The following is a 24,177-nucleotide window of genomic DNA, read 5'->3' on the forward strand; positions in this document are numbered from 1 at the left end:
GGAACAACACCATGCTTGAAGGCATAGGAGGATGGCGTATTTTATATTGCATACCCTCCAAGTGGCGATCTACATGCTTTAACCCATCCTTCCAATTGGACTGATGAGCCTCAAAACTTAATATGTCCGATGCAACCCACTGGCAAATTCTAGGTCTTCCATGGAGTATGCGACCTTATCAATTCTCAATCTATCCTCCCAGTTTGGTTGTACTTGATTATCGAACACTATTTTTCCAGCCCAGGACCAGTGATCTAAGGATCTTTCCACCAAGATCCCTCATATTTTTCAAAATTTCTTCGCATTCCTCCCGCTCTTTATTAATGGTATCTTTTGTGCCATTCTTCATGTTGGCAGTCCAGTACCACTCCTTAAAAGTGTTGATGTCACAGGGATCTAGGATAGCGGACAATGTGGGAATCTGCGTGTGGGTCTAGAAAAGAGCCCTTATGAGGGGAAGAATTGTACCAACCACCTCATGGACCCTGAAACACTCCCTCTTTACTTCAAACAATTTGACAAGAATGGTCTCTCGGTGGTGGGCCATTTCCTTTACGTCTTCAATGATCCGCTCTCCCTTTTCCTTAAGGTCCCAAATCCATTCCCTGACAGCCTTGGCGGTATCACATACTCCTTCAAACTCGGTTGTAGTCCTTTGTGCCAATGCCAATTGGGGAACATGAGATTCAAGGGCATGTCGCAATGGTTTCAGCAGGTGATCAATGTATCCCTCAGCTTGCTCAGCACGAACTCGGTACATGTCTCTCTCAGCAGTCATTTCGTCGAGTTGTCTGAGCATATTCTGCACGGAATTCTTGAACTCTTCCCTTTCTTGCTCTTTGGTGGCTCGCCCTATCGGGATGGTCATATACTATAATCGGCCAATGCTATCTGATCTACCAGCTTATCCGTAGGCGAGGTAGTGATATGAATGGTGCGGTTCCTTTGCTCATCCTTAGTGATCCGGGAGTAGGTCTTGGGCTTTTTCTTACCTTTGGATTTTATCTCTCCTATGCGAGAGAAGATATCCTCCAAGTTGATAGGTGGCTTGACAGTTGCTTTCTGCTGTGCACGAGCAATTAACTAGTCTTGAGGGATGGTCTGTCCGGATGTTATTGCCAAATTCCCACTTTGTTCCTTGGAGGTTTCAGCTGGCTCACTGCCTATTTGCAATTGATCTGTCATAGAAGAAACGGATGCAGTATCCAATCCCTTACTCATGGCTGAGTTTTCCCCTACCTCGCTGAACAGCTGCCAGGTATCCCCTTGCGATGGTTGCTTTTCAGTTTTGTCGGGCTCCTGGGTCTCATCCTCCTTTTGTTCTCCCTCAACGGTGGTGTCATCTTTGTCGACGCTATTCAATTTTAATTCATGCCGACTTCCCTGTGTGAGCTCATGCTTACCAGCCTCTTGATTAGGTGGAATTTCTCCCTCCTCAACTTGGTTCTCAGGTTCATCGGAGCCAACGATCCCGACCTCTGCATCTGGCTCACCTTGTGCCGAAGGATTATTAGCCTCGAACGCATCAACATCACTCTGGGAAGGTGGAGCAGGTATATAGTCAACTTCAACTACATCATCCTCCGAACTGGGTTCTTTGGATTACGAACTGGCTTCCGGCCTTCTGATAGGGATCTTTTCCCTTCTGGTTCTTTTTGATGTCCGAGTCCCTCTATTGGCTCTGGCTTTCTTCCTCTTCTTTCCAGGTTTCTCAACCTCTTCTTTTGGTGCGCTTGAGGTTCCCTCATCTTCCGAAGACTGGGAATCGAGATTGCCCATCATATTGTATGTAAATTGAATCCCTTCATGGGTTAGTTTCTCAATTTGCTGGGATAACCAATGATCGGTATACCTCCCTGGAGCTTCCATAACTGCCTCAAAATCAATAATTGGATCCTAAGTCCAATCAATGCCTGGCAAGAGGTATTTAACTGCCTCAAATTCTTGGTCTTGCAAGCAATTGCCATAATCTGTTACCTGATCTGGGACCCGACGGTACTCATAAAGCCGCATTTGCTGCACACTTAGCCTAGAATACTCACACTGTCAGACCTCATAGTCATCGGAATAGTTTCTCCAATAATCCTCAATTGATGCCTTCGCTCTGTAGCACCTGCCATAGGCTCTCTTTGCCAAATTGTCATGATCGAAACACTTCCTCGGGAAATGTTCTTGTAGGCCATAGGATGCTAATTCAGCAAATGACTCATCAACTTGCACCGAATTCTTGAAATGCACATCAAGGTCACCCAAGAGCATGGGGAAGGTGAATCCAGACTCTTTCTTATCTCTGAGTAAGCTGCCTGCTGGGTGCGCTTGTCTTGCGACTTCCATAAGGACTATTTTGTCTGTTGGATAGCGTGGAAGTCAGAATGGTGCTCCCTCAAAGCCTGCTATCCTGAGGTAAGTGAACCTGGGAAATTGGATAAACCATGTGCCATACTTCTGTATCAAAATGGTAGCCTACTCTGAAAGCCTTATGTGCAATCCTCCTTGCATTAATCGAACCAGGTGCATTGTAAAGGCGCCATTGACACGCTCATATTGACCAATTGCGTAAGCAATGTTGTTCTTTTCTCTTTGAGCTATGTCATAGTAATGCAGTTGAGGGTAGCATTCATACACCTTTATCTAATTTGGGCTGTTCCTGATCTCACCTTTCTTGATTAACCCTGTTAGTGGCTGGTGTCGAGCAAACATGTAAATCAGGTAGGAAGTCATAGCGAAGTACTTCTTTTCTTCAAGCTCGACCAGCTGTGTATGGATATTATCGCTGATGATCTGAGCCCAGTCGAACTTGGACTTCCCGGCAAAGACCTGCTTAATAAAGTAGAAGATCCATTCCTTCAAAAAATTGGATTGAGGGAGTCCCATAACCCGACTGAGTAAGGTGACCATGTCCCCATACTCATTATAAAAATCACTTCTAGGGGTCTTTTTACTGATTCTAATGCTTGGGGGCCTTCTTTCCTTGTACCATTCTTCGTTTATCAATGTCTTGCATTTAGCAGGATTCATGTCGTAAGCAACCTGTGCCTCATCAATAGTTGTAGCAACAGGATTATCGGGAAATGGGATGTCAAATGCCTCCCCAATGGCCTCAGGTGTGAAATCAGCTAGCACCATATTTTCTAGGACCACTAATTTGGTCTTTGGCTGATAATGTCTGGAAGCCTCAACTACTAGTTCATAATTTTGCACGGACGGAGGGAAACCTGCTGCCTGAGCAATACCACTTGCCATCATCCGCCTGGGCTTGCCATAGGCGTTAGGAGAGTAGACCCTGTTCCTGAAATCCTGAATGTCTATGTGTCCCAAATCAGTATCACCTACGTTCTCGCATATGCTCTGGCCTTTTGACTCCCTAACTCCTCCCTTTTGGTATTGGTACTTTATTTTCTTGCCTCTGCGGGGAATGTCAGATTTGGAGACCTGAGATGTTCCGGTTGCACCAGGTGTCTTTGAGGATTCTACCGCCGATTTAGGCATTTATCCTACACAATCGGACACAGATTATGAGACGAGATGAAGGAAGCGAACGGGTTAGTCAAAACAAAGGATGATGTTAGCACATTGTAAAACCAATGATCAAATCAAATTCGAAAAAGCGTGATGCTTCAATAAAAGAGCTTGATTAACTGGAAGTGAAACGCTATTTGAAACAGGAAATTAAGCTGGTTCCATTTAAAATTTGCCACTTGGTTGCAGTTCAGGGCTCAGGTGTTTAATGATTGCCAATTTTTGCACTTGGAGAAGAGTTTTGCCTAAGTTCAGCTTTGATATGGAAAATTTCTCTGAGTCTTAATTTTATTTGAACGGTCAATTTCCTGGCAGGCTTTGTTTTACGCTATGTTCAACTTGATATTTTCAAAAATCATGACCAATTTTGCAATATTAATGACTTTAAAGGAGGGAATCGAATCCTACCTGGCGGACTGCCCAACGCGGGATGACCATCGGCCAAAAATGACCTTCCGCAATGTGTGATTCCTGAAATCTCGGAGACTTGGACAATTTTGCGAAGTGTAACGCCTTTCTAATTTTTTCCTTTTGGTGCGACTTTGGACAGCAAGGGTTTTGCAAACTTGAAAGATCAATGCCATCTTTCCATTCTCTCTAACTCGCGTTTTCGGCCAAGAGAGGCATTTTGAAAAGTTTGAGATAAAACCCTATCACACAATTTTCGGCTGGAGAGAGGCTCTTGCCAAGTTCGAAGCCAACAACGCCCTATTAGGAAAAATCGCGATGATCTACTTTCGGCTGAGAGAGTGTTTTTTGAAAAAAGTGTTATAACGCCCTCACTATGACTCGCTATTTCCACTTCCCTGGCGATTTTCGGGCTAGGAAGACAAAATGTAAATGCCTTAAAGCTTAACGCCTTTTAGACTATTCTTGCGATTTCCATTTACCTGCCCATTTCGAGGCAAAACGACCTTTTGCCAGCTTAATGATTTTGATGCTTTACCTTCTTTTCGGGTTAAAAAGATTATTTGCAAACTTTAGAAAAAACGCCTTTCAACTTCTGGCATTTTCGGGCTAGAAAGCGATTTTGCAAAGTGTATTTTAATGCCTTACTATCATGACTCGCGATTTTCACTTGCTTGGCGATTTTCGGGGTGGAGGCATAAAATGCAAACACTTTAAAGTTTAACGCCCCTACTAACTATTTCGCGATTTTTACTTGCTTGCCCATTTTCGGGCTAAAACGACTTTTTGAAAAGTTTTGAATCAAACGCTTTACTTCATCTTCTCCATTTTTGGCTTGGAAAGCACTTTTGCAAGCTTTGCGATTTTACTCAACTTCGCATTTTTAGGGATTTGCCCATTTTCGGGCTGAAAGCAACTTTGGCAAACTTCGCGATTTTACTTAGCTTCATGCTTTTAGGGATTTGCCCATTTTCGAGCTGAAAGCAACTTTTGCAAACTTTTCAAAAAAATTTCACTTGTCATTTTCGGGTTGAAAGTCTATTTTGAAAAGTTTTTTGAAGTTAACGCCTTTCCAATATGACTTGCGTGATTTCTCCTTTTGTCCATTTTCGGGGGAAAAAGACCTTTTGCAAACTTTGCGAAATGTTACAAAAATCAATGCCCTTCCCATTTTCGGGCAAAAAGGACCTTTTGCGAGATGCTTTAAAGTTATAACGTCGCCTCTCCTCTATTGGCAATTTCGGGCTAGAAGGCCCTTTTGAAAAGTTAATTGTTTAAGCACTTGACTCCTCATTTTCACCTAACTTGCCCAATTTCGGGCTGGGAGGATAAAATGAAAAGTTTGACGTTCAAAGTCAATTTCGGCCCTAAAAGCTATTTTTGCAAACCCAGGGACGATTGACACTTTTGCCTATTTAGCCGATTTTCAGGCTTATGCTAAAACCTAGTCTCCCTTAGATTGATTTTGAACATTTCAGATTGCGAGACTCTCTGCAAAATGACCCCCAGGCCATGCGACTTAAAACTAACAGACGCCCCATCTCCTAATGGTTACATAGCTCATTGCTTCACTACTACCCGCTGAAACTCAAAATGGCAGATAAAAAACAAAATCCTACATTGGGCAAGACGAAGACTGGAAAAGAAAGGAGGGGGACCCTATCGGCGACAGGGAGTGTGTGCAACACACAACAGGTTCTCTATTTGTCATTGTATATAACCTAAAAGCACACAGTAAACAAATTTTATTTTTAGATAAAAAATAGCATAAATTACTATAAATCAGTACATATCAAGCATAAATTAGTATAAGTCAGCATAAATTCAATATAACCTAGTGATTTATTCCCAAAAAAAGTATAAATCACAAAAATAATTTGTTTACACAAAAAGATGGTGATTTCATTTGGAAAAATAGAATAAATGTTCAAAAATCCATTTTTTCGGAAGTAAAATTGCAAATACTACTAAATACTATGAAATTATGAATGGTTTACAATCTACATGCTAGATTTTAGTAGTTAACTCAAATGTAAATGCTTGCAAAGGAACAACAAAATACTAATCTACCCTTGAAATCCTTTGAATTTGCCCATCCAATTTTCCTAAAAATCCTTGTGATTAGCTCAAATTTATGCAATAGTGCTATGTGAGAAAATGAGAGGCACATGTTGGCTTTTATAAGACAAAAAACCATGGGTTCTTGGTGTTTTTCCTACATCCTAGATGCACCCTATGTCCCTATTGTGTCAGGTAAGTTTTTTGGTATAGCTCGGGGAGTTTTCTTTGAATATTCACCGAAAACTCATTAGAACAACTCTGTGAGTTTTCTAATGAGTTACTCGACAAGGGAAAAAAATCGTGAGTAATTGTGAAGTTTTCCATCTATGCTTTCATCAACTGATGGTTGTTAGGCAAATGGTGAATAGGATTAGTGCCATCAATGACCCTTTGGGGAATAGGCTCTACAAGCCTTCTCAAATAAAAAAGGAAGTGGTTTCATTACTCTCCAATCTCCTTTCTCCTTGAGTTGATTTTAAATGATGTGGCTTTACAAGTTTTCTAGGTAACATTCGTCACCTTCTTTTTAAATGAATTAATGATAGACTCCTAGATCCTTTTAGAATGGAAGAAGTTTGCATTGTGGGTTTTTCCCTCAAGAAGGATACAACTTTGGGTCCAAATGGCTTTTAGACCTCCTTTCAAGCTTTCTAAGAAATAATTGGAGATGATCTCATTGAAGTGGTTAATGATTCTTCAAGAAGTCATAGAGTTTTGAGTCATTTTTATGTGTATTCTTTTACCCTTCTTCCAGAGAATCACAATTCTTTGTCTTTTGCTGATTTCAAACCAATTGCTCTTTGTAAAACTATTGAGAAAATTATCTCTAAGGCAATACTGGACAGATTGAAAGTTTTCCTCCCTAGTTGGATCTCTGCTAAGCAAGTGCTTTTGTCCATTGTAGGGGGATCTTGGATGGAACTATCCTAGTGCTAGAAGCCCTATCAATTTACACCCAATTTTGTACACTTCTATCCACTAGGCATTAAATAGTTTGCATACATCTAATAAGCTCTGTTTTCAGATTTATAGGCTTCCAGTTTACATCGGTTTCATTCAACATTCATAATGCATGTATTCATTGCAAAATAAAATTGCAATACTCTATCCAATCTGAGATTTGAATCTATTTCCAGAGGGACCTAGTGGTGAAAATCAGGTTACAGAGCCTTTTAAATATTATTTCTGTTACATAAATAGTTTACTGATTTTTGACCTCAAACTGGCTATAAAGATTCAACATCAGCAGCAATTTGAATGTAGCATGAATGGGTGAAGACTCAACAAGTTTGTACTCTTCAAAACCACTGGAATCACTGTCCAAATGAATAGATCGATGTTAGTTTCCCATGCCTCGGTCCTCAAGATCTCTACTTGCTTGTAGGCCTTCTTGATGCTCGAAAGTTGTCCTCTAAAGCCCATGCCAGCTACACATAGCTCCATGCCAAAGTATAAGGTGAATGCACTCAGCAGAGATTAATTTAATGACAACAATAACCCATTCCCAGCTCTTGTAACTCACCTCCAGCATTAATATGAGTTGACCCTTCAATTAGAGTCCCAACGCCTTGGCCAGCCACTTCAAATTTGCTTGTCAATATCAAATATAATCACCCAGCTAATACATTTTGCAGCCATCCCACTTATTCCTCTTCCCGCCAAGGTTATGTGGGAAAATGAAAATTAAGAGCTTTAACCCACATGCCTCCTGTCAAGCTCTCACATTCATTCCATCACTAACAATGATATTGCACAGCTATGTAAATGCATAACTCCTATGTTGCAGCAACAAAATCCAGACCCTTATTGCAGTTCCATTTGCCTAGCCAAAAGAAAGTATCACATTGGGCAAGAAAGAGGATGCCTCACGACGAAATCTATTATAGAGTTGAATGTCCAACAATGCCAAGCCCACAGCGTAACCCCCGAAAGAATCTTGTGCCCAGGAATCACAAAAATCATCAAATTGACCAGCAAAAGAAGATGAAAAACTCACAACTTCTCGGAAATATACCCATGCCAAGATAGTAGTGATAATCAACCAGAAAAGAATGAGCCTTTAACTCAAAAACAACCCCAACTCCTGGCATTGAGAATGAAAGACATCCCAATTATAAATGCCATAGACGCTCTAAACCTAAAAACTCTTGATTCGATCCAAAAACTCTGAATTTCCACACAACGTGTAACTCTAAATGAGCCACATCGAATTAACCAGGGAAGATCTTTCACCACCATGATTAATCTTCTTTGAGAGGGTTTTCATCCTCAAGAAGGTTAAGATGAACCAAGTTGAATTCCATTGAACCTCAAGGGTTTCACTAGAAGAAAATAGAATAATTTTCATAATGCAAATGAGCTCCCTGAATCAACTTCTATACTTTGCCAAACTTTTTGGAAGACATAATTTCAAAATTCAGTTTTAATAAATAACTCCTTTTTGGGCCCAAAAGACCTTTTTCTGAAAATAATAATAATATTTGATATTCAAGGTCCCCTTTTTATCCATGATTTAAAACTTAAAATTATCTTTCCAATGAGCCATTGCACTAAGGTTCTTTTTAAATTATTTTAATAAATTTAAGGAACTTTAGTAAAAATTATTAAATTAAAGCCAATAATACACTCGAGTTACGGAAATTGCCAAAAAGCATCAGAATCGAAAATTGACCATATTGGAATGATACCAATGATGAATAATGAAAATAGGGGCTTACTAGGTGACTTACTATAAATAGACACTCTCTCCAATAATCTTGGAGCACATACGAGAAAGCGAAATTCACTTCGAAAAGTGTCATAGGAACCCTCAAGACCAACTGAACTCATTGCCAACATCAAACATCCTCTCTAACAACGCTGACAGTCATTGAGAAATCCAAAACTAACAAAAATGCTAAACTGACCAAAAACAGGGACATTACACCTAGCTCCTATCCACTCTTTGAAATCCCAAAAGCAACAATGTATGGCTATTATTTAGACATGGAAAAATCCTATAACAAAGTTGATTAGTGCTTCCTTTAAGATCTTAAAACTTTTTGATTCTCGTTTTCTTGGGTCAAGTGTTCTAATGTGGTGTTCATAGTTCTAATAAACAGTTGCCTGGCTGGTCTTTTGCAATGCTAAAGGGTTTAGGGTAATCCTCTATCTCCTTATATTTTCATTTGGATGATTTAGATCCTGGACATACATAATATTCATTGATGATACACTTTTATTGGATCAGAGGATGTTGTGGAGGTTTGTGCTTTTAAGTAAGCCATTTTGGAGTATAAAAACAAAGTATGCACAACTGAACCAGAAAGAAAAATACACAAAGAAGTAAAACCGAACATGGCACATTGTTCAAAACATACAACAATATCACCAAAGAGAAACACGCTCAGAGCTCCCTAAAATACCCTTGAACACAACATCATGGAGATAGTTGTCAACAAGAAAGTGCGTTAGTTGGATAAATATTGGTAACCATCCAATGTACTCACCATCTATACAGAAACAAATCTAAGCATCTACAGACATAACAACACGTGAGTCAGCTAAGATATTCTTTTATATATTATTCTTTCATCAAGTAGTTACAACATCAAATCACACTATAACAAAGCTTATTATAGTGCAACTGATGGCTACATTCTTTCCGTTAATTTCCTCAGATTATAGTACTCACTTTTACATATTTGAATAATGCTGATAAAAACTAGATATGTTAACTATAAAAGAAAAGGTTGCATTTTGCATTTTTGGTAAAAAAAAGGAGCTAACCTCTACGGATGACAAACAATATACTCAAATTTCAATTTTTATCGAGTCTTCTGTTTTGAATAAATCTAGTTTCAAGACATTAATCTTCCAATTGGTGCAACAGTAGCAATAGATTTTTAAGATAGACCGATTTAACGTAATTGTAGGACACCATTTAATAGTTGAAATTTGAAAATACAAAACAAAGATAACAAATAATAGCTTTCGATAACCAAACCTTTCAACTTAGCAACAATAACCAGATGATGAATTTATATTCTGCATGCATTTTGTATTTTACTTAAATTAACTGCTCCACAAAATCCATTTCATTAGAAAACAATAAAATGAAAGGAAGATTTCATACTGAACGAAACATTTCCCCCATAGATGTATTATTTGATATTCCAATAAAGGCTGCACGTGCAGTTGGATCTTCAAACGGACAGCGCTCTCCTACAAAGTATGTTTGAAACAAAATATAGATTAATAGTTATCTATTGAAATATGGTCATTGTAGCTACAATAGCTTAAGAAAAATCACATTTTAGTTGATTATACCATGTCTTGCCATACTTGAATCCACAAAGGGACATGAATGCACACAAAATGCTAAGCGAATTCATTAATCAACAAGCTCACTACTCACATATTTTTGCACATATGATAGGAAAGAAATGATCAATCACAAATGCAATGTATCATGACTATGCTAGAAGACACTTTTGTACATGAAATAAAAAATTTATTTCAAATTTTATATGAAACAAAAAATAAGCATTAGATCGTAATGAAACAACTGTCTGCCCAAAAAGTAAAACCTTCCTTATTAAACCTACAATTGAACATGACTCTCTTCATGTTTCCTTTGATACACTTTCCTTTGACATTTACCTCTCTTGGATCACGAGGAGAAAAAATGTTTACCAGACAAAAAAGGCAGATATAGTAGTCCTCCACATCCAACCTGGCAAACTTTTGCTAGTTCATCTATTGTACTCATAGGGAGCGTCTCTGGAACAAGAAACTGTTATATTAGCATAGGTATTGTAGAAGAAGGAACTTCAGCGAAAGTAATACTTACAGTTTCTTTTACATAGTGCAACAGCTTGGATTCCAAACCATATATGGAAAATGATATGCATTAAGCAAAGAAATTGGTGTGAAAGTTTTTGAAAAAGTACAAAAAGAATTAAAAACTGGAAGTTTCTTGAAGTAAAAAACAGACATAGATTTGCATGTGCATTTTCCTATGCATTTGTGTGTATGTGTGAATCTGTGCATGTATCTAAAGAAATGTAGCATATAGTTCACCAAGAAAACTGGGTTACATCAACTTAGCATCAAAATTAGATAGAAAGACTTTCTCATATGTTTTTCATCACATAGCTTTGTAGGGAGAAAAAAATTATTTAGGATTTCAACAGAATATCTTAATACATAAGTATGTAATTAGTCTATGCAAATAGTTATGGTCAATTATTATGACCATCCAACATAATCCTTGATGGTTATAAACAGTCATTAGCCTTGAAATACAGAATATATTTTTTAGTTGACTTAGTTCCACAACAATTTATACATGATATTCTATGGCTTTCTAGAATTTATTCTATGAATTGTTGTATTCTTATGCTAAAGTACCTACACATGGTAGTAAACAGCTCATCATTGGTGAACCCAACTGATACAAGTAATACAAATGGATATTGGAATTGTTGATTTAATGTTCAAACTTTGAATACTTAGTAGTTATCTTTAAGATTGCTGGTAATTGGCAAAGTGAAGGAAAGCATGTGGTTCCTGAGTCTGCAAAGGAGAAAGCAAAAGAGACAGACAAATTCAATTCTGCTAAGAAAAGGTGCATTTTTTAGTTATCTCATTTGATGATGCCTGAAGAAAAACAATTGATAGTGATACTAGACTTCTGAGCATAAGATTTTCACCTAGCAGTAATTTTCCAATTGCTCAGCTACCATTCTGTTGATGTGGCTAAAATCACGGAACTACGACTCCATCCGGCCAACGTAGAATAGAATGCTAAGTATCCTATCCTCTCTTGAGATAAGGAAATCCCTAATGCTGTTTTAAATTGATCAATGGGGGATGACCTCAAGGTTTCGGTTGTCAGGTCTTGACTGCATGATTACTCAGTGTTTGATGTGATTTGCTGGGAGCACAAGGGGACTTACGTTTTGCAACAAGCTGGTCTGCTGCGATTTTCGGGCTGCGAAATAATATCAAAAGGGAAGGGTTCAGGAAGCCTAAGGACAAGGATGATAACAACTGATGCAGCGGGTAGACAAATTTCGATAAACCAGTTCTTGTTTCGCCAAAGACACCCTCACAACTAGACAAGAATGGTGCAAGCTCCAAGGGATGAAGGATTTTCAGACCGGAGACATTCATTTAGGCACCCAATTCTGGCGCAGCCTAAGATGAACACCTGCAGTTGAACTAAGCATAGTTTGGGTTCAGACTAACCATGCATGGTGACCTACAATCAGTAAACCCCCAATGGTATGAACCGGAAATGCATCAAATACCCCTCCACACTTCACCATTAAAATCCCTGCACTCTAAAATTAACTAGCTGAAAGAAACCATGCAAACAAAATGAAAACAACATGATAAACACCGAGTCAATGTCTATATATTAATTTTAGCTGCCTATTACAACAATTTCTACAACATCTCTATGCTATTCCTAAAATTTAACCTTCTAACTTCTAAAATCTAACTACAAAATTCTAACCCTCTGACCCTTTACAATGAGAGGCATCCTGCCTTTTATAGATTTTACAATATGGATCAGAGGCTAGGATGGACTGCATCCAAGGGTCCTGATCTGCCTTCCAGAAGTTGGCAGCTTTATCCCATGCCTATTAAACTCTCAGTCATCTATCCAACCACTATTTTAACTACCTGCAACTATCTGGACTCAATTTGAGTCTATTCGATAGTTGGACATAACTGTCCACAACTGAATTGTTTCCCCTTTGTTTCAAAATATCTTGAGTGGGGCCCACAGGCAGTTTTACAATAAAACAGTTTCAATTTTTAGAAACTGAACTTCTGGAATTAAATCCAGCTGTGTATTTCTCGAGAATGCATAGACTTATCACAATCAGAGTGTTCTTTGGTCTTTGGTCCCAGTGGTGGACTTCATCTTTGTGGTCTGGTGGCACAATGGCACGCTTCCCAATGCTCGGTTCAGATCTCGTGCTCCTGCAGCGCGTTCCTGCATCTTCTTCTTCAGCTTTCAGCGCCTGGCTCCTTGACGTTTCAAGCCTTCTCCTAGTTGTTCGAGACGATGCCTTCGACCTGCGAACAATCAATCTCACTTTTATAAATCAATTTGAAAAATTAATTAAATTAATTTAACATTAAATTTTTAACGTCTGGCTAGAGAAGCTCTTTGTGAGATGTATCTTTTAAATTCGGGCCTTCGTCTTGATTTGCTCTCGGAATTTAGACAAAAATTGGGCTTGAGAGATGAAACGAGAGATTAATTTTCTGAAGTTAAATGTCCCCCTTAACTCTTTTGCGTTTTTGACTCATTTCGCTTTATTTGAAATTCAACATTAAATTGTTCCTTGCTTCCCTTTTCGGGTGACTTGGGTGACGTGGGAGATTCGTGAGATTTTGTAATACTCTCTCCCACTCTTTGTATGAATCTCGGGCGACAAGGGAGGATTGGAGAATAAACATTTGTTATTTAAACTTTAAATTTAATTGCCTTCTATCTCCTCTTTTGGGCGATGCTATGACTTTGGAAGAAATTGCGTTGCTTTAAGTCATTAGCCTTAAATTTCACCCATTTTACACAATATGTGCGATTTGTTTTAGCTTCCCATATGTCTCTTACAAACTTCAGCCCTTTAGCCTAGAAATCACGATTTTAACCTTCTGCAAACTTCGCGGTTTTCTACAAATCGCGCGATTTTGGTTTTGTGAAGATTTTTGGGTGTTTGGATCATTTCGCGAAATTTGGGAAATTTCGGCTTGAAGCGCTATTTTGCAAATTTGGAGCTAGCACTTTGGCCTTTTGGGCTGATTTTCTAACTTAAGGCATATTTTTGGCCCTTTAGGCCGAGCTTGTACACATCGCGATTTGGCCTTTTATTTCTCTTACTTTGGCCACTCAATTTTCTCTTTATTTTGCAATTCGTCTTGGAGGGGCGTTTTTCACTTTTATCCCGTAATTTGGCCAAGGGAGTCGATTTTCTCTTAAGTTCATTTTCGGGTTATGGAGGCATTTTGAAACCTTCAACAATTTCGGACTGAAAGATCATTTTGTTAAATGGTATCCTTTTCGGCGTTTAGGAGCATTTTGAGAGTTTCGGTTTTGTGAAGCTTCGCGAGGTCTGCTACTTGTCTCATTTTTGGCAAATGATTTTCGGCTTGAGTCACGATTTTTATGAGATTTAGTGCTTATTAACTTTTCCGCCAAAATTCTTCCTTTTCGCGATTTTTGGGTGATTGGTCATTTTTGGCTAAATAAACCCTTCTGCACGATTTTCATCCTTGACTCCATTTTCGGCTCCTTCGAAGATTTTGCGAGATTTTAATGGTTTTCGGCCTGAATGGCCTATTCGCGAGTTTGGAGGGGGGGTTTTCGGCTCAAAAATCCTTTCGTGAGTTATGCGATTTTTGGGCTAGAGGGCCCTTGTGCAAACTTTGACGCGATTTACACTTAGCCTCCTTTTTCGGCATGAAAGGATATTTTGTGAGTTTTCGGGCGGATTGGGGATTTGGTGAACTTGTGCGATTTTCCTTCCTTTCGGCTTGTGAGGGCGATTTTGAAGACATTATAGAAAAACTGGTTTGGCCGAACCTTGCATCACCACGAGCCTTCTTCTCTCCTAATGGGCAGACAGACACAACACGGGGGGTACTTGTCAATGACGGGGCGTGTGTGCTATATGCACAACACATTCCATAGAGCCAATTTTGACAGTATCATCAACTCCTAAGTAAATATTGCTGGGATATGCAAAGAAAGGGAAAGGAGCAACATAAGGGCAAAAGCACTCAAGTGTTTCTTAATGTCTCAGTTGTGATTAATTTTATTAGGAAAGTCAAGTCCAGTTTTTCTCGTCTAAGAATGTGCAGGCAAATTTTTGCCGAAAAAGTTCACAACTATGAGGACTGAACAAAGTAACAAAGTTAATCTGCAGAAGCAACTTGAATTACACCAAGATAAAGGTGAATTTTGTAGTTATGACTGTCAATTCCAATAGAAAAGAAATTGATGTTAAGCAATTAAGCATATGACTTCCCCCCAGCACTAATTTAACAATTGCCTGACTGCCACTCCATAGAGCCATTCTGACAATGGCCTCAATTTGCTGAGATTTATCTATTGGTATATGAAGAAAATATTATATGGTTTCCTTCAATTCAACCAAGGGAAAGGCACCAAAGTGAATCGAAATGTTCTGATTGTGATAAATTTAAGAAGGAAACACAAATTTAGATCTTCTCCGATAATAAGAATAAAGAGTGAACAAAATTGTGTCCAAAAGGCCTACAACTGTAAGAATTGAACAATGGAATGAAACTTATCTATAGAAGCCTATACACATTGTAAGATGATGAAGCCATTTTCACTTCAAGGGCCACTAATGTTCTACCTCAACTCTCAACCACCAATAGGGGCTTAATCCCTGACAAGAACTCAGCCTCACTTAGGTAATGAACTTAACTACTCTAGAAGACAATAGATCTAGATTTCACCTTACTCCTAACAAACTAATACCCCAATCTGTTTTTCCATGTTGTCCAATGTTGAATGTTGCTTATAAATAGGTGGAATACTATACACACCATAATGTTAAATGATGATCGATCATCATCATAGAAAATTATAAATCCACTAAATATTTTACAAATTTCTCCTCCCCCTAACACTCATCAATTGTGCCATGGAACTAGATGGTAAATGTTTTTTGAGGTTATCCTTAAGAATGAAATGTAATTTTTAAAATTGTAAGCCTGTAATCATTAAGTTTAAATTTACCTCGAGGATCTTGTTCAGTCTTTTCCCATTTGGGCTTCTTGAAAAATGGAGACTCCAACCACTATATGTTCATAAGCATCAGATTATGGCAAATTAGTAAAGCTGCAATGCTCTAGAATGCGATGAAGTTGGTCACAAATAATGTGACTCTCAATTGCACAAGATATCCTTAAGTGTACTCTCTCATGAAATTAAGCACCCAAGTATAATTTTACATGTATTTACTAGCATCTTTGACCATGGTTTTCACCCATTCAACTTTGCCTATGTCCTCAATGAGAAGTCAATATAATGGGTAGCAAAAGGGCTCAAAAAAATGGTGGTTTGCCTCTCAAGAAGTCTCCCTTATACAATGAATTTTGTACTGTTGGTCATAAATTTAATGACATTTTAAAATATTGCTGTTATGAAGATGAACCGCCAAATGCTGGAAAAGAATTTTAAACTTGGGTTGTGGTGAAAGTTTTTTGTAGGCTGCTATTTTAGGTGGGTTTCTAAAAGGGTCCAAACTCTTTTAGAAGCTACTAATAAAAATGTATATGGAATGTTGTTAAATATTGATAACTTCCACCATTACTTAACTCCTTTTGGGGATAAACTGTCTCAAACCCATATGACTAACAAGGCTTCGTAATACCTGGTCTAATTTGATAGAGCATAAGACAGTCCTTTCTAGATGGTTTCTTATTTAGAAAAAAATGATTGTGGTAAATTTCTTAACTCCAAGCATAGTTCGTGTCTTCTGTGTGGGTTAAGAGAATCTATTGAGTATCTTCCTTTTTAATGTTGTTATGCTAAATTAGTGCGGAATTGTTTCATACTTGTGTGGGCTAAATAGGTCGATTTTACTTCTATGTTAATGGTTTTATTAAAACCTTGAAATTAAGCTTGGTAAACTGTTACTAAAGTCTGATTAGTCTTGTCAATAGAAATTTTATAGTTTCTTTGAATTAATAGGAATTTGCATGTTTTCCAAAGCAAAAGTAGGGTGCTTTTTAACTTCTCAAAAGAAGTCACAGTCTTTCTTATGTATATGCAAGTGTGTGAGCAGGTTGATTTATCTGAACCTGCAATCAAGCATTCTATGAAAGTCATTTGCTTAACAAAGGAAAAACTAAGGTGGGTGAAGATGCTGTAAAATAGTTATTACTCTTTGGTTGATATTGCTGATTTTGGTTACTATGAGAATGTGCCTATTTCTGCCTTTCTGGAGTGGTGGGGTGAGGAATTATTTAAATTACAAAGTTGTTGGCATACATAAGAAGATTATCTAGATCATTCAAGTTGACGTGAAAGCTGAGAAAGAGAAGAATTTGAATGATGCCAATTAGCTGTGTCTTTAAATTGGGATTTGTTTATGTGGGCTCTTTTGTACTATAGTGTTCCTTCTAATATATCTGAACTGTTTATTTAATTTGGCATAGTTTGGTTTTTATAATTTTGGTCTTATGATGGCAACCAATGCCTTGCCACTGCTATTTTGATCAAGTTACACATTATGCTTTGTATCTTTTGTGATGGCTTATGCTCTTTGAGCCATATTTCTCAACTGTATTCCAATAAAAAGCTTGTGTAGCATCTATCTTCTACCCTTTGGAGTAACTTTATTTAATTCTAGGCATAGATTGCAAACTTGGAGAGTCACCAAGTGAAGTACTTGCGATTTTTCTTTGCTCCCAAGAATTCATAGGATAAACTTGCCAAGAATATGTGCCAAGTTTTCTTTTAAAAACTCTCTGAAAACTTGGCAAGTCTGATTGGCCTTCATATCATGTATCCAAAATTAAAAATCCTCCAATGCTGCTAAGATATGTAGTTACGAAAATCAAAACATACAACACATAGATTTAAAAATTAGATGCTATTATATATCAGCATAACCTCCCTTCCCATGAATAACTGTTAGGATCAATTTTTACCCCTCTTGGATGTATTGATCAAATTGGAAGCAGCCCAAGCGAGATTTCCTCCGGCTGTCATTATAGATCCTAGAAAATGAATTTAAAAAAGAATGTTAAGTTCTTAGTAATAAATATATTAAGTTCTTAGTAGCAAAAATAAAAAACAAGCTGAAAGGAACTTGTAGACTAAAATACCTGTTTGAAAGACAAGGGCAGAATTGGGATGTGCTAAGGTAAATACTCCCGGTATACTTCTCTGTTATAAAAGAATCAATTGTTGAGAATAACTTTATGGAGCCAAAAAAAGCTCAAGAATATATTATTATGCCTTACAGTCAAAGAGATTGCTTAGGAAATAATTTGCTTCCCCAATTATGCTACTTACAAGAGGCCAATTTTCATGTTATATTTATTTCAAGTGGGTCTTTCCTATATATTTTTCTTTATTTGTAAAGTAAAAATATTGAAACGAAATCTGTTCCCATGCCCATGTGTCCTGTAGCGTCATATGAAATAACATTTGGAATGACTAGGTAGATTAGTAAGTTATTTTTTTAATTTAAGTTTATTCAGAATGAATTTTGATTTGCCATGAATATCAACAAATGAAATGACTTTAACCGAATTCGTCACTTATTTATTTCGAAATAATATTAGAATCAAAGGCAAAAAAATGAAACAAAGTGAAATTTTTCAAGTGTTGTCCTCATTTTTGTTTCCAAAAATGAAGGACCACTACGGTGAAATTTTTATGAAAAAATGAAAAAATTTACTCTATGGCACGCTTCCCGAGGCAGAATTTCGACTAATCCTTGGACTGGCTTAATCCTCAGTTCATTCTCGAACTACGTTTCGAATTTCGTCCAATTCTGGGTTCGTTTGCTATGCCTTTCCTTCAATTTCGGGTTTTAAAACCCAAACTGCAGGTGGAGAATTTTCTTCAAACTGCAAGTTTTAATGATATTCATTGTTATGGTCTTTGTAGGGGAATTTTTGATCAATTACATGTGCACTTTTATTTTAAATATGTCACTTGTAATTTATTTTAAGTTTCCCCTTTAATGTTTTTATCTTTTTATTGTTTTTTGGTCATTTTTAGTTAAAATAGGGATTTTTTGGCTCAACTGCAAGTAAACTTGCAGTTTGTTCAAAAAACCCCTACTTTAATGGTTTTCACATGTAATAAGGATTTTAAATCCCCATTACATATGTGCAAGTGTTTCTAACTTGTTGTAGGGATTTTATTTCCCTTTTACAAGTATTTTAAACTTGCAGTTTGCTCCAAAAAACCCGATTTTGCTTTGCAAATGCATTTTTGACAATTTTAAATTTGTCATTTGTCCAAAAAAACCCGATTTTGGCTTGATAAGTGAAAAAGTGAAAAATTAAACTTGCTATTTGTCTTAAAAAACCCGATTTTGGCATGTAAGTGAAAAAGTGAAAATAAAACTTGTCATTTTCTCTCTAAAACCCGATTTGCTTCATTTTAAGCAATTCGAACTTGTCATGTGTCTCCCAAAACCCGATTTGCATGAAAAATCGATTTGTTGAAGATTTCAAAGCAATTTTTTGTGGAGATTTTTTAGGAAGGAAAGGCGTTTTTGCTTCTACCCTATTTTCATGCAATCATCAACATCTTTCATGCCAAATGGAGGTTATATTGACTGGTTTTTGGAGCTAAATCAGCAAAAACGTGGTTCTTTTAACCCACATTTTGGGCGCTTTTTACTTCATAAATTTGCAGTCTCCTTAAGCGTTTTGCCTTTCTCTACCTAGGTGTGGAGGGTGAGAGGATTTTTGCACCATTTGATGATGCCGTTGGAGTTTATAATGGTGGCCACGTTTTCAACCTTTGGCAGCGTTTTCAATCATTTGGCATCATTGCTTCTTCTTCTACCTTAGGCGTTTTGCTCTAATAAACTTGGATGCACACTCTCATTGGCATTTTGGTCCTCCAAGTTTAAGATTGCTGCTATATTTGGGGCATTTTTTACAAAAAACGTGATAAGGGTTTGACATTCCGGATTGCTCCTTTTCACCGGTTTTGCTTCTTCATTTCAAGAATTGTTGCATTATTGGAGAAGCATTTTGCATTTTTAAGAAAGGTATGTTCTCTTTCCTTTCTTCCCTTCATTTTATTATTTTCTTGTTTTCTTTATTTTTCGTTATTAGTTGCATTTTTGGCATGTGATGTTCTTCCCCAAAAAATTTGGTTTTTGTGAAAGAAATCTTCCCCTTGAAATGCAATTGTTGAATTGCATTGTTCTTCTCAAAATTCCCTCTTAACTTGTATTCGGGATTTTTAATCTCGATTACAAGTTCGCTGGAAATTCTTGTTCTTCCCCTACGGTTAAGGAATTTAATCATTTTTGGTTAAAATTCCAAGCTTGAAAAGTGTGAAATACCCCTCCCTTGCAAATTCGGGTTTTAAAAACTGGATTACATGTTGAAAAATTCTTCCCATTTTCATGAAAATGTCTTTCCCGGATATTCCCATTTCTATCCATTCATGTTCCCCATATCCGTACTTTCCATTTCCATCATTTCCCGCAAGTCAAAATCTCATTTTTCGTCCATTTCTCCATTTTCGAATTTACAAGTGTACTTGTATTCGGGTTTTAAAACCCCGATTGCATGTATGTCCTTTCCAACTTGTATACTTGCGAAAATCCTCCCAAGATCCGAAATTGGTCAAAGTCAAGATTTTTCCATTTCTACATATCTCCCCTCTTCCTCTCACAAAACCGTGAAATTTAGAAATCAAAGTTTTACCCATTTGAAGAAGGAAGAATGATATTTACAGCTGACTATGATGTTGCCTTAACTCTTTTAAGTCTTCATCACAGCATTCCAGGTTCACAATCAATGTCAGATTTGCCGGCATCTCCAACTCCAAAGAAAATGAAATACAAATATGACAAATACTAGAATGAGGTTGCACCTTCCCAGGTCTCTTCTCCTTTGGATCGCATCAAGGACACGGAAATAGGGAACGTTGATATGGCAAAATTCATCAACAGGGTAGAAGATCCACAACATAACAACTTGCAGCGGCTATTGGACAGCCATATCCATCATGCATCTTCTTTCCCAGTGGCTGCCCTAGAACCCGAGTTCATTCTTGCATGCGCCCATCATTTTGACAAAGAGTCAAAAGTCATAAAAAATGATGATGGTGAAGCTATAATTCGTCTTGATGCGGATACAATCGAGAAGGTCTTCAAAATAACTCCTGCACCTGTTTATATGGAAATCACCAAAGAAAGTGCAGTAGAGTATTATGTGAAAGGGGAAAAAGATTGCAAGCGACACATCAATAGGTGGATCCAAGAGCCACGTCCTTCCTTCTCAAGATGGGCAAAGTTGTACCGTTGTGATTTCAAGTGGGAGATAGGAGACACCATCACTCTTCTCAGCAAGATGTTGGGCCTTGAGCACTCCAATGTCTTTGAGCCATGGATGTATCAATTCATTATGTTCATACGGCAGTCGCATCACATTTCATGGGGTGAAATCATCAGCGATGCTTTGTGCGAACAACTTGCAGCAGTTCCTACCACTATGACCTTCTTCATGAATTCTTATTTGGTATATTTAGCAGCGTCACTTAGACACTTTCCAGGTCTTTCTACCAAGGGTGATCGCTCACTTATACCAGTTTGGGAATATTATGACCAGTTGCCATTGAAACCTAGTAGACTGCATTTCAGAAGAGTCCAAGATGCATTCTTTGGATATTTCATGTGTCAGTTTGACGTGGATCTCAGAAACAAAAGAGTATCAGATGAGGCATGGGTCAAGGTGTCTAAGTATGGGTGTTTATTCCTGCAATTTCCCACCTTCACCTATATGAGGATTGGATGCTATGATGGTCAGCCATACATGCTTCCAAGATACCCAACCGATAAGATAATTCTTATGGAGTTGGGAAGACAAATCATGGCTGTTCATACTTTTCAGTCTGCTAGACACAAGGTTGGAATGGGGATCTCTAGCACAAACCCATTGAAAATTGGTCGATACTCCCTTGTCACATCTGTGAAGGCTAAGGCCATGGAGGCTGAATTGCAGGAAATCAAGCTTAAGAGGTTCAAACCTAGAGCTGATTTTGATTATAGAGGTATGAAGGAGAAGATCAAGAAATCCTTTGTGCATGTTCATCGCATTGAAGACATCTGGGTAGATCTCCGCACGGAAGCCAAAGTTCTGAAGATGGATTACTGTAGGCTCACTGTTGAGCAAATTGTTGACTTGAACTTGGCGGATATCCCACAAGGGATGATCAATGACGGGCATATACTTGATCCTGAATACAATTCACGAAGGGTTGAGGAAGCTCCACTTCCTTTGATCCAATGGTCACACAAGGAGTGCGTCTCCATCCTTGACATATTTTAGCCTATCTTGGTCAACACTAACGCATGGCTGAAAAGTAATGCTGTTAGACTTATCAAAATCAAGGTTGGTAAAGAAGATGATTCTACAGGGCCTCTTGGACGAAAGTCTGAGATTCAGATTGATAACAAGGAGGGTGCTTCATCTTCAGGCACAAGGATCAAGTTACGAGTTAGTCGTGCAGTAGTGCTTCCTCCTGAGGAGATGACTACTCGTGGGAAGGAGAAATCACGGTTCCATGTTCGGGTGATCGATCTGGATAATCCAGAAGAGGGGCAGCAATCTGATGACGCGCCTAAGTCTCCAGTTTCAGACTCGCCTCACGAGGTCATTCCTCCAGTTTCCATTGAGACGCCTCTTTCTCCTCCTGATTTGCTCGTAGATGAGTCTCCTCAGAATGCAGTTCCCATTTCAGCATACGAGCCTTCTCCTGATCGGCAACAAGAAAGTGTGTTGAAAGTTCCTGAAGATAATCCCACTTGCATTCAGTTATCAGAAATTGATACTTCCACTTCTGGTTTTGAAGAATTCATGAGGCAATCTTCATGTCCATTGGTAACTGAGCAAATCGTGGTCGCTGTTCAAACAGATATTCCTTCCAGGGTGACTACGGTAATTCAAACAGAAACTGCTTCTCCTTTGCCTACGGCTGCTACTGGAAGTGAGTTGATGACTTTGCCTCCATGGCTTAGTTCTTTCACCCCGAAAAGGAAGAAGCAAGAGATCTCACCTGATGCCTTTGACTACCAGCAACTCAAACAGTCCAGATCCAAAGTTGCTAAGAAGGCAAAGACTATCTCTAGGGTAACTGTTGATAGCAACAAGATGAAAGTAGCTAAAATTGTGGAACCTATTGCAGATAAACCACTTGATGAAATGTCAGCTGCTGATTATAAGGTTATGTTGTGACGTTTTCACACATCGCCCCATTGCAAATGGGGACCCATGTTTTTTGCTTTTTAGGGTTTGTTCTTTAGGTTTTTTTAGGGTTTTGTCGGTTAGCCTTTGCATTTTGAGTGTCGCCCAGGGGATCACATGGATAGCAAGTCCGGCTTGAGTAAGGTCCTGATCCTGAAATTCGGCTAAGTCTGGAATGTCCTGATCCTGAATTTGACTAAGTCTGGAAACTGAAAAAACCTCCAAAAACTAGATTTTGCAATATAACTCCTGGAGGTCTGAAACCACTCTCAAACATCCTGAAAGTATATATGGAATATAACTTAAAGTATAAGAAAGAAGAAACATAGAGGGAAATGTCCAGAGCGAAAATGCTTAGTTGAGCCATTCCTGACCTTGTTTGGACGAATCGAGACATCAAAGGCATGGTGAAGGACGAAATGAGCATGATAGAACATCCAGACTTGATCAAAAACAATGAAATGATGAAGTTTTTGCCTAGAGGGTCAATTTCGCTCCTGTCCCTCACTGAAGGACCAGAGCGAAATTCTTCATAAGGTACGATCTGGGCAAAGATCAAGCAAGTTTTATGTTTGAAGGCAAGGAAGGAGGTGAAATGAACTCATTGAAGATAAATTGAAGATTACCAAATGCCAACAAAGGACCAAAATGCTTAAGTTCGCTCCTGTCCCTCAGGAAGGGACCAGAGCGATTTTTGTCTAAGACAAATTTCTTGCTAAATTACAATCAAACCCAAGGCATGGATGAATGGAATGGAACATTACGAGACCGTTGAAGATAAATTTGGAAGCTGGCGAAGTGTGATGGAGACTACAAGTACAAATTCGCTCCTGTCCCTCTCCAAGGGACCAGGGCGATATCTTAGTTATGTTGCCTTTTCCTCCAAATTCAAGACACTTCAAGGCGAAGTACAAGGTGGCAAAGACATTTTAAGACATCTCCATCAAGCGCAAAGCATCAAAAATTGCCAAAGATGAAGGATTTGCACCAAGACATCTAATTCGCTCCTGTCCCTCAGGAAGGGACCAGAGCGAAATTTGCATAAAGGCTCTAAATTTTGAAAATTGATCACGTTCCAAATGTCCAAAGGGATCGAGGGACTTTATTTTACACGACAAAAGCAATTGCAAGTTGGAGAACGCAAGCATGAACCCAAAGACTTGAAGTTCGCTCCTGTCCCTCTCCAAGGGACCAGAGCGATGTTTA

The 24,177-nt window shown here is 38.3% G+C and overlaps 1 protein-coding gene across 9 annotated transcripts in view; it reads right to left on the minus strand.

Moving 5' to 3' along the window:
* Window positions 1-24,177, minus strand: part of LOC131038497 (uncharacterized) — a 413,595-nt gene that overhangs the window by 107,806 nt on the left and 281,612 nt on the right. For all 9 annotated transcript variants that reach the window (XM_057970943.2, XM_057970942.2, XM_057970938.2 and 6 more), the window contains exons 11-14: window positions 17,854-17,914; window positions 17,677-17,745; window positions 10,663-10,749; window positions 10,103-10,191 (exon numbers count right to left, since the gene is read on the minus strand). In XM_057970943.2, the coding sequence (XP_057826926.2) occupies window positions 10,103-10,191; window positions 10,663-10,749; window positions 17,677-17,745; window positions 17,854-17,914 (306 nt within the window). The remainder of the gene's footprint in view (window positions 1-10,102; window positions 10,192-10,662; window positions 10,750-17,676; window positions 17,746-17,853; window positions 17,915-24,177) is intronic.

The sequence above is a fragment of the Cryptomeria japonica genome, chromosome 10 (genome assembly GCF_030272615.1).
Source record: "Cryptomeria japonica chromosome 10, Sugi_1.0, whole genome shotgun sequence".
NCBI classification, from domain to species: Eukaryota; Viridiplantae; Streptophyta; class Pinopsida; order Cupressales; family Cupressaceae; genus Cryptomeria; species Cryptomeria japonica.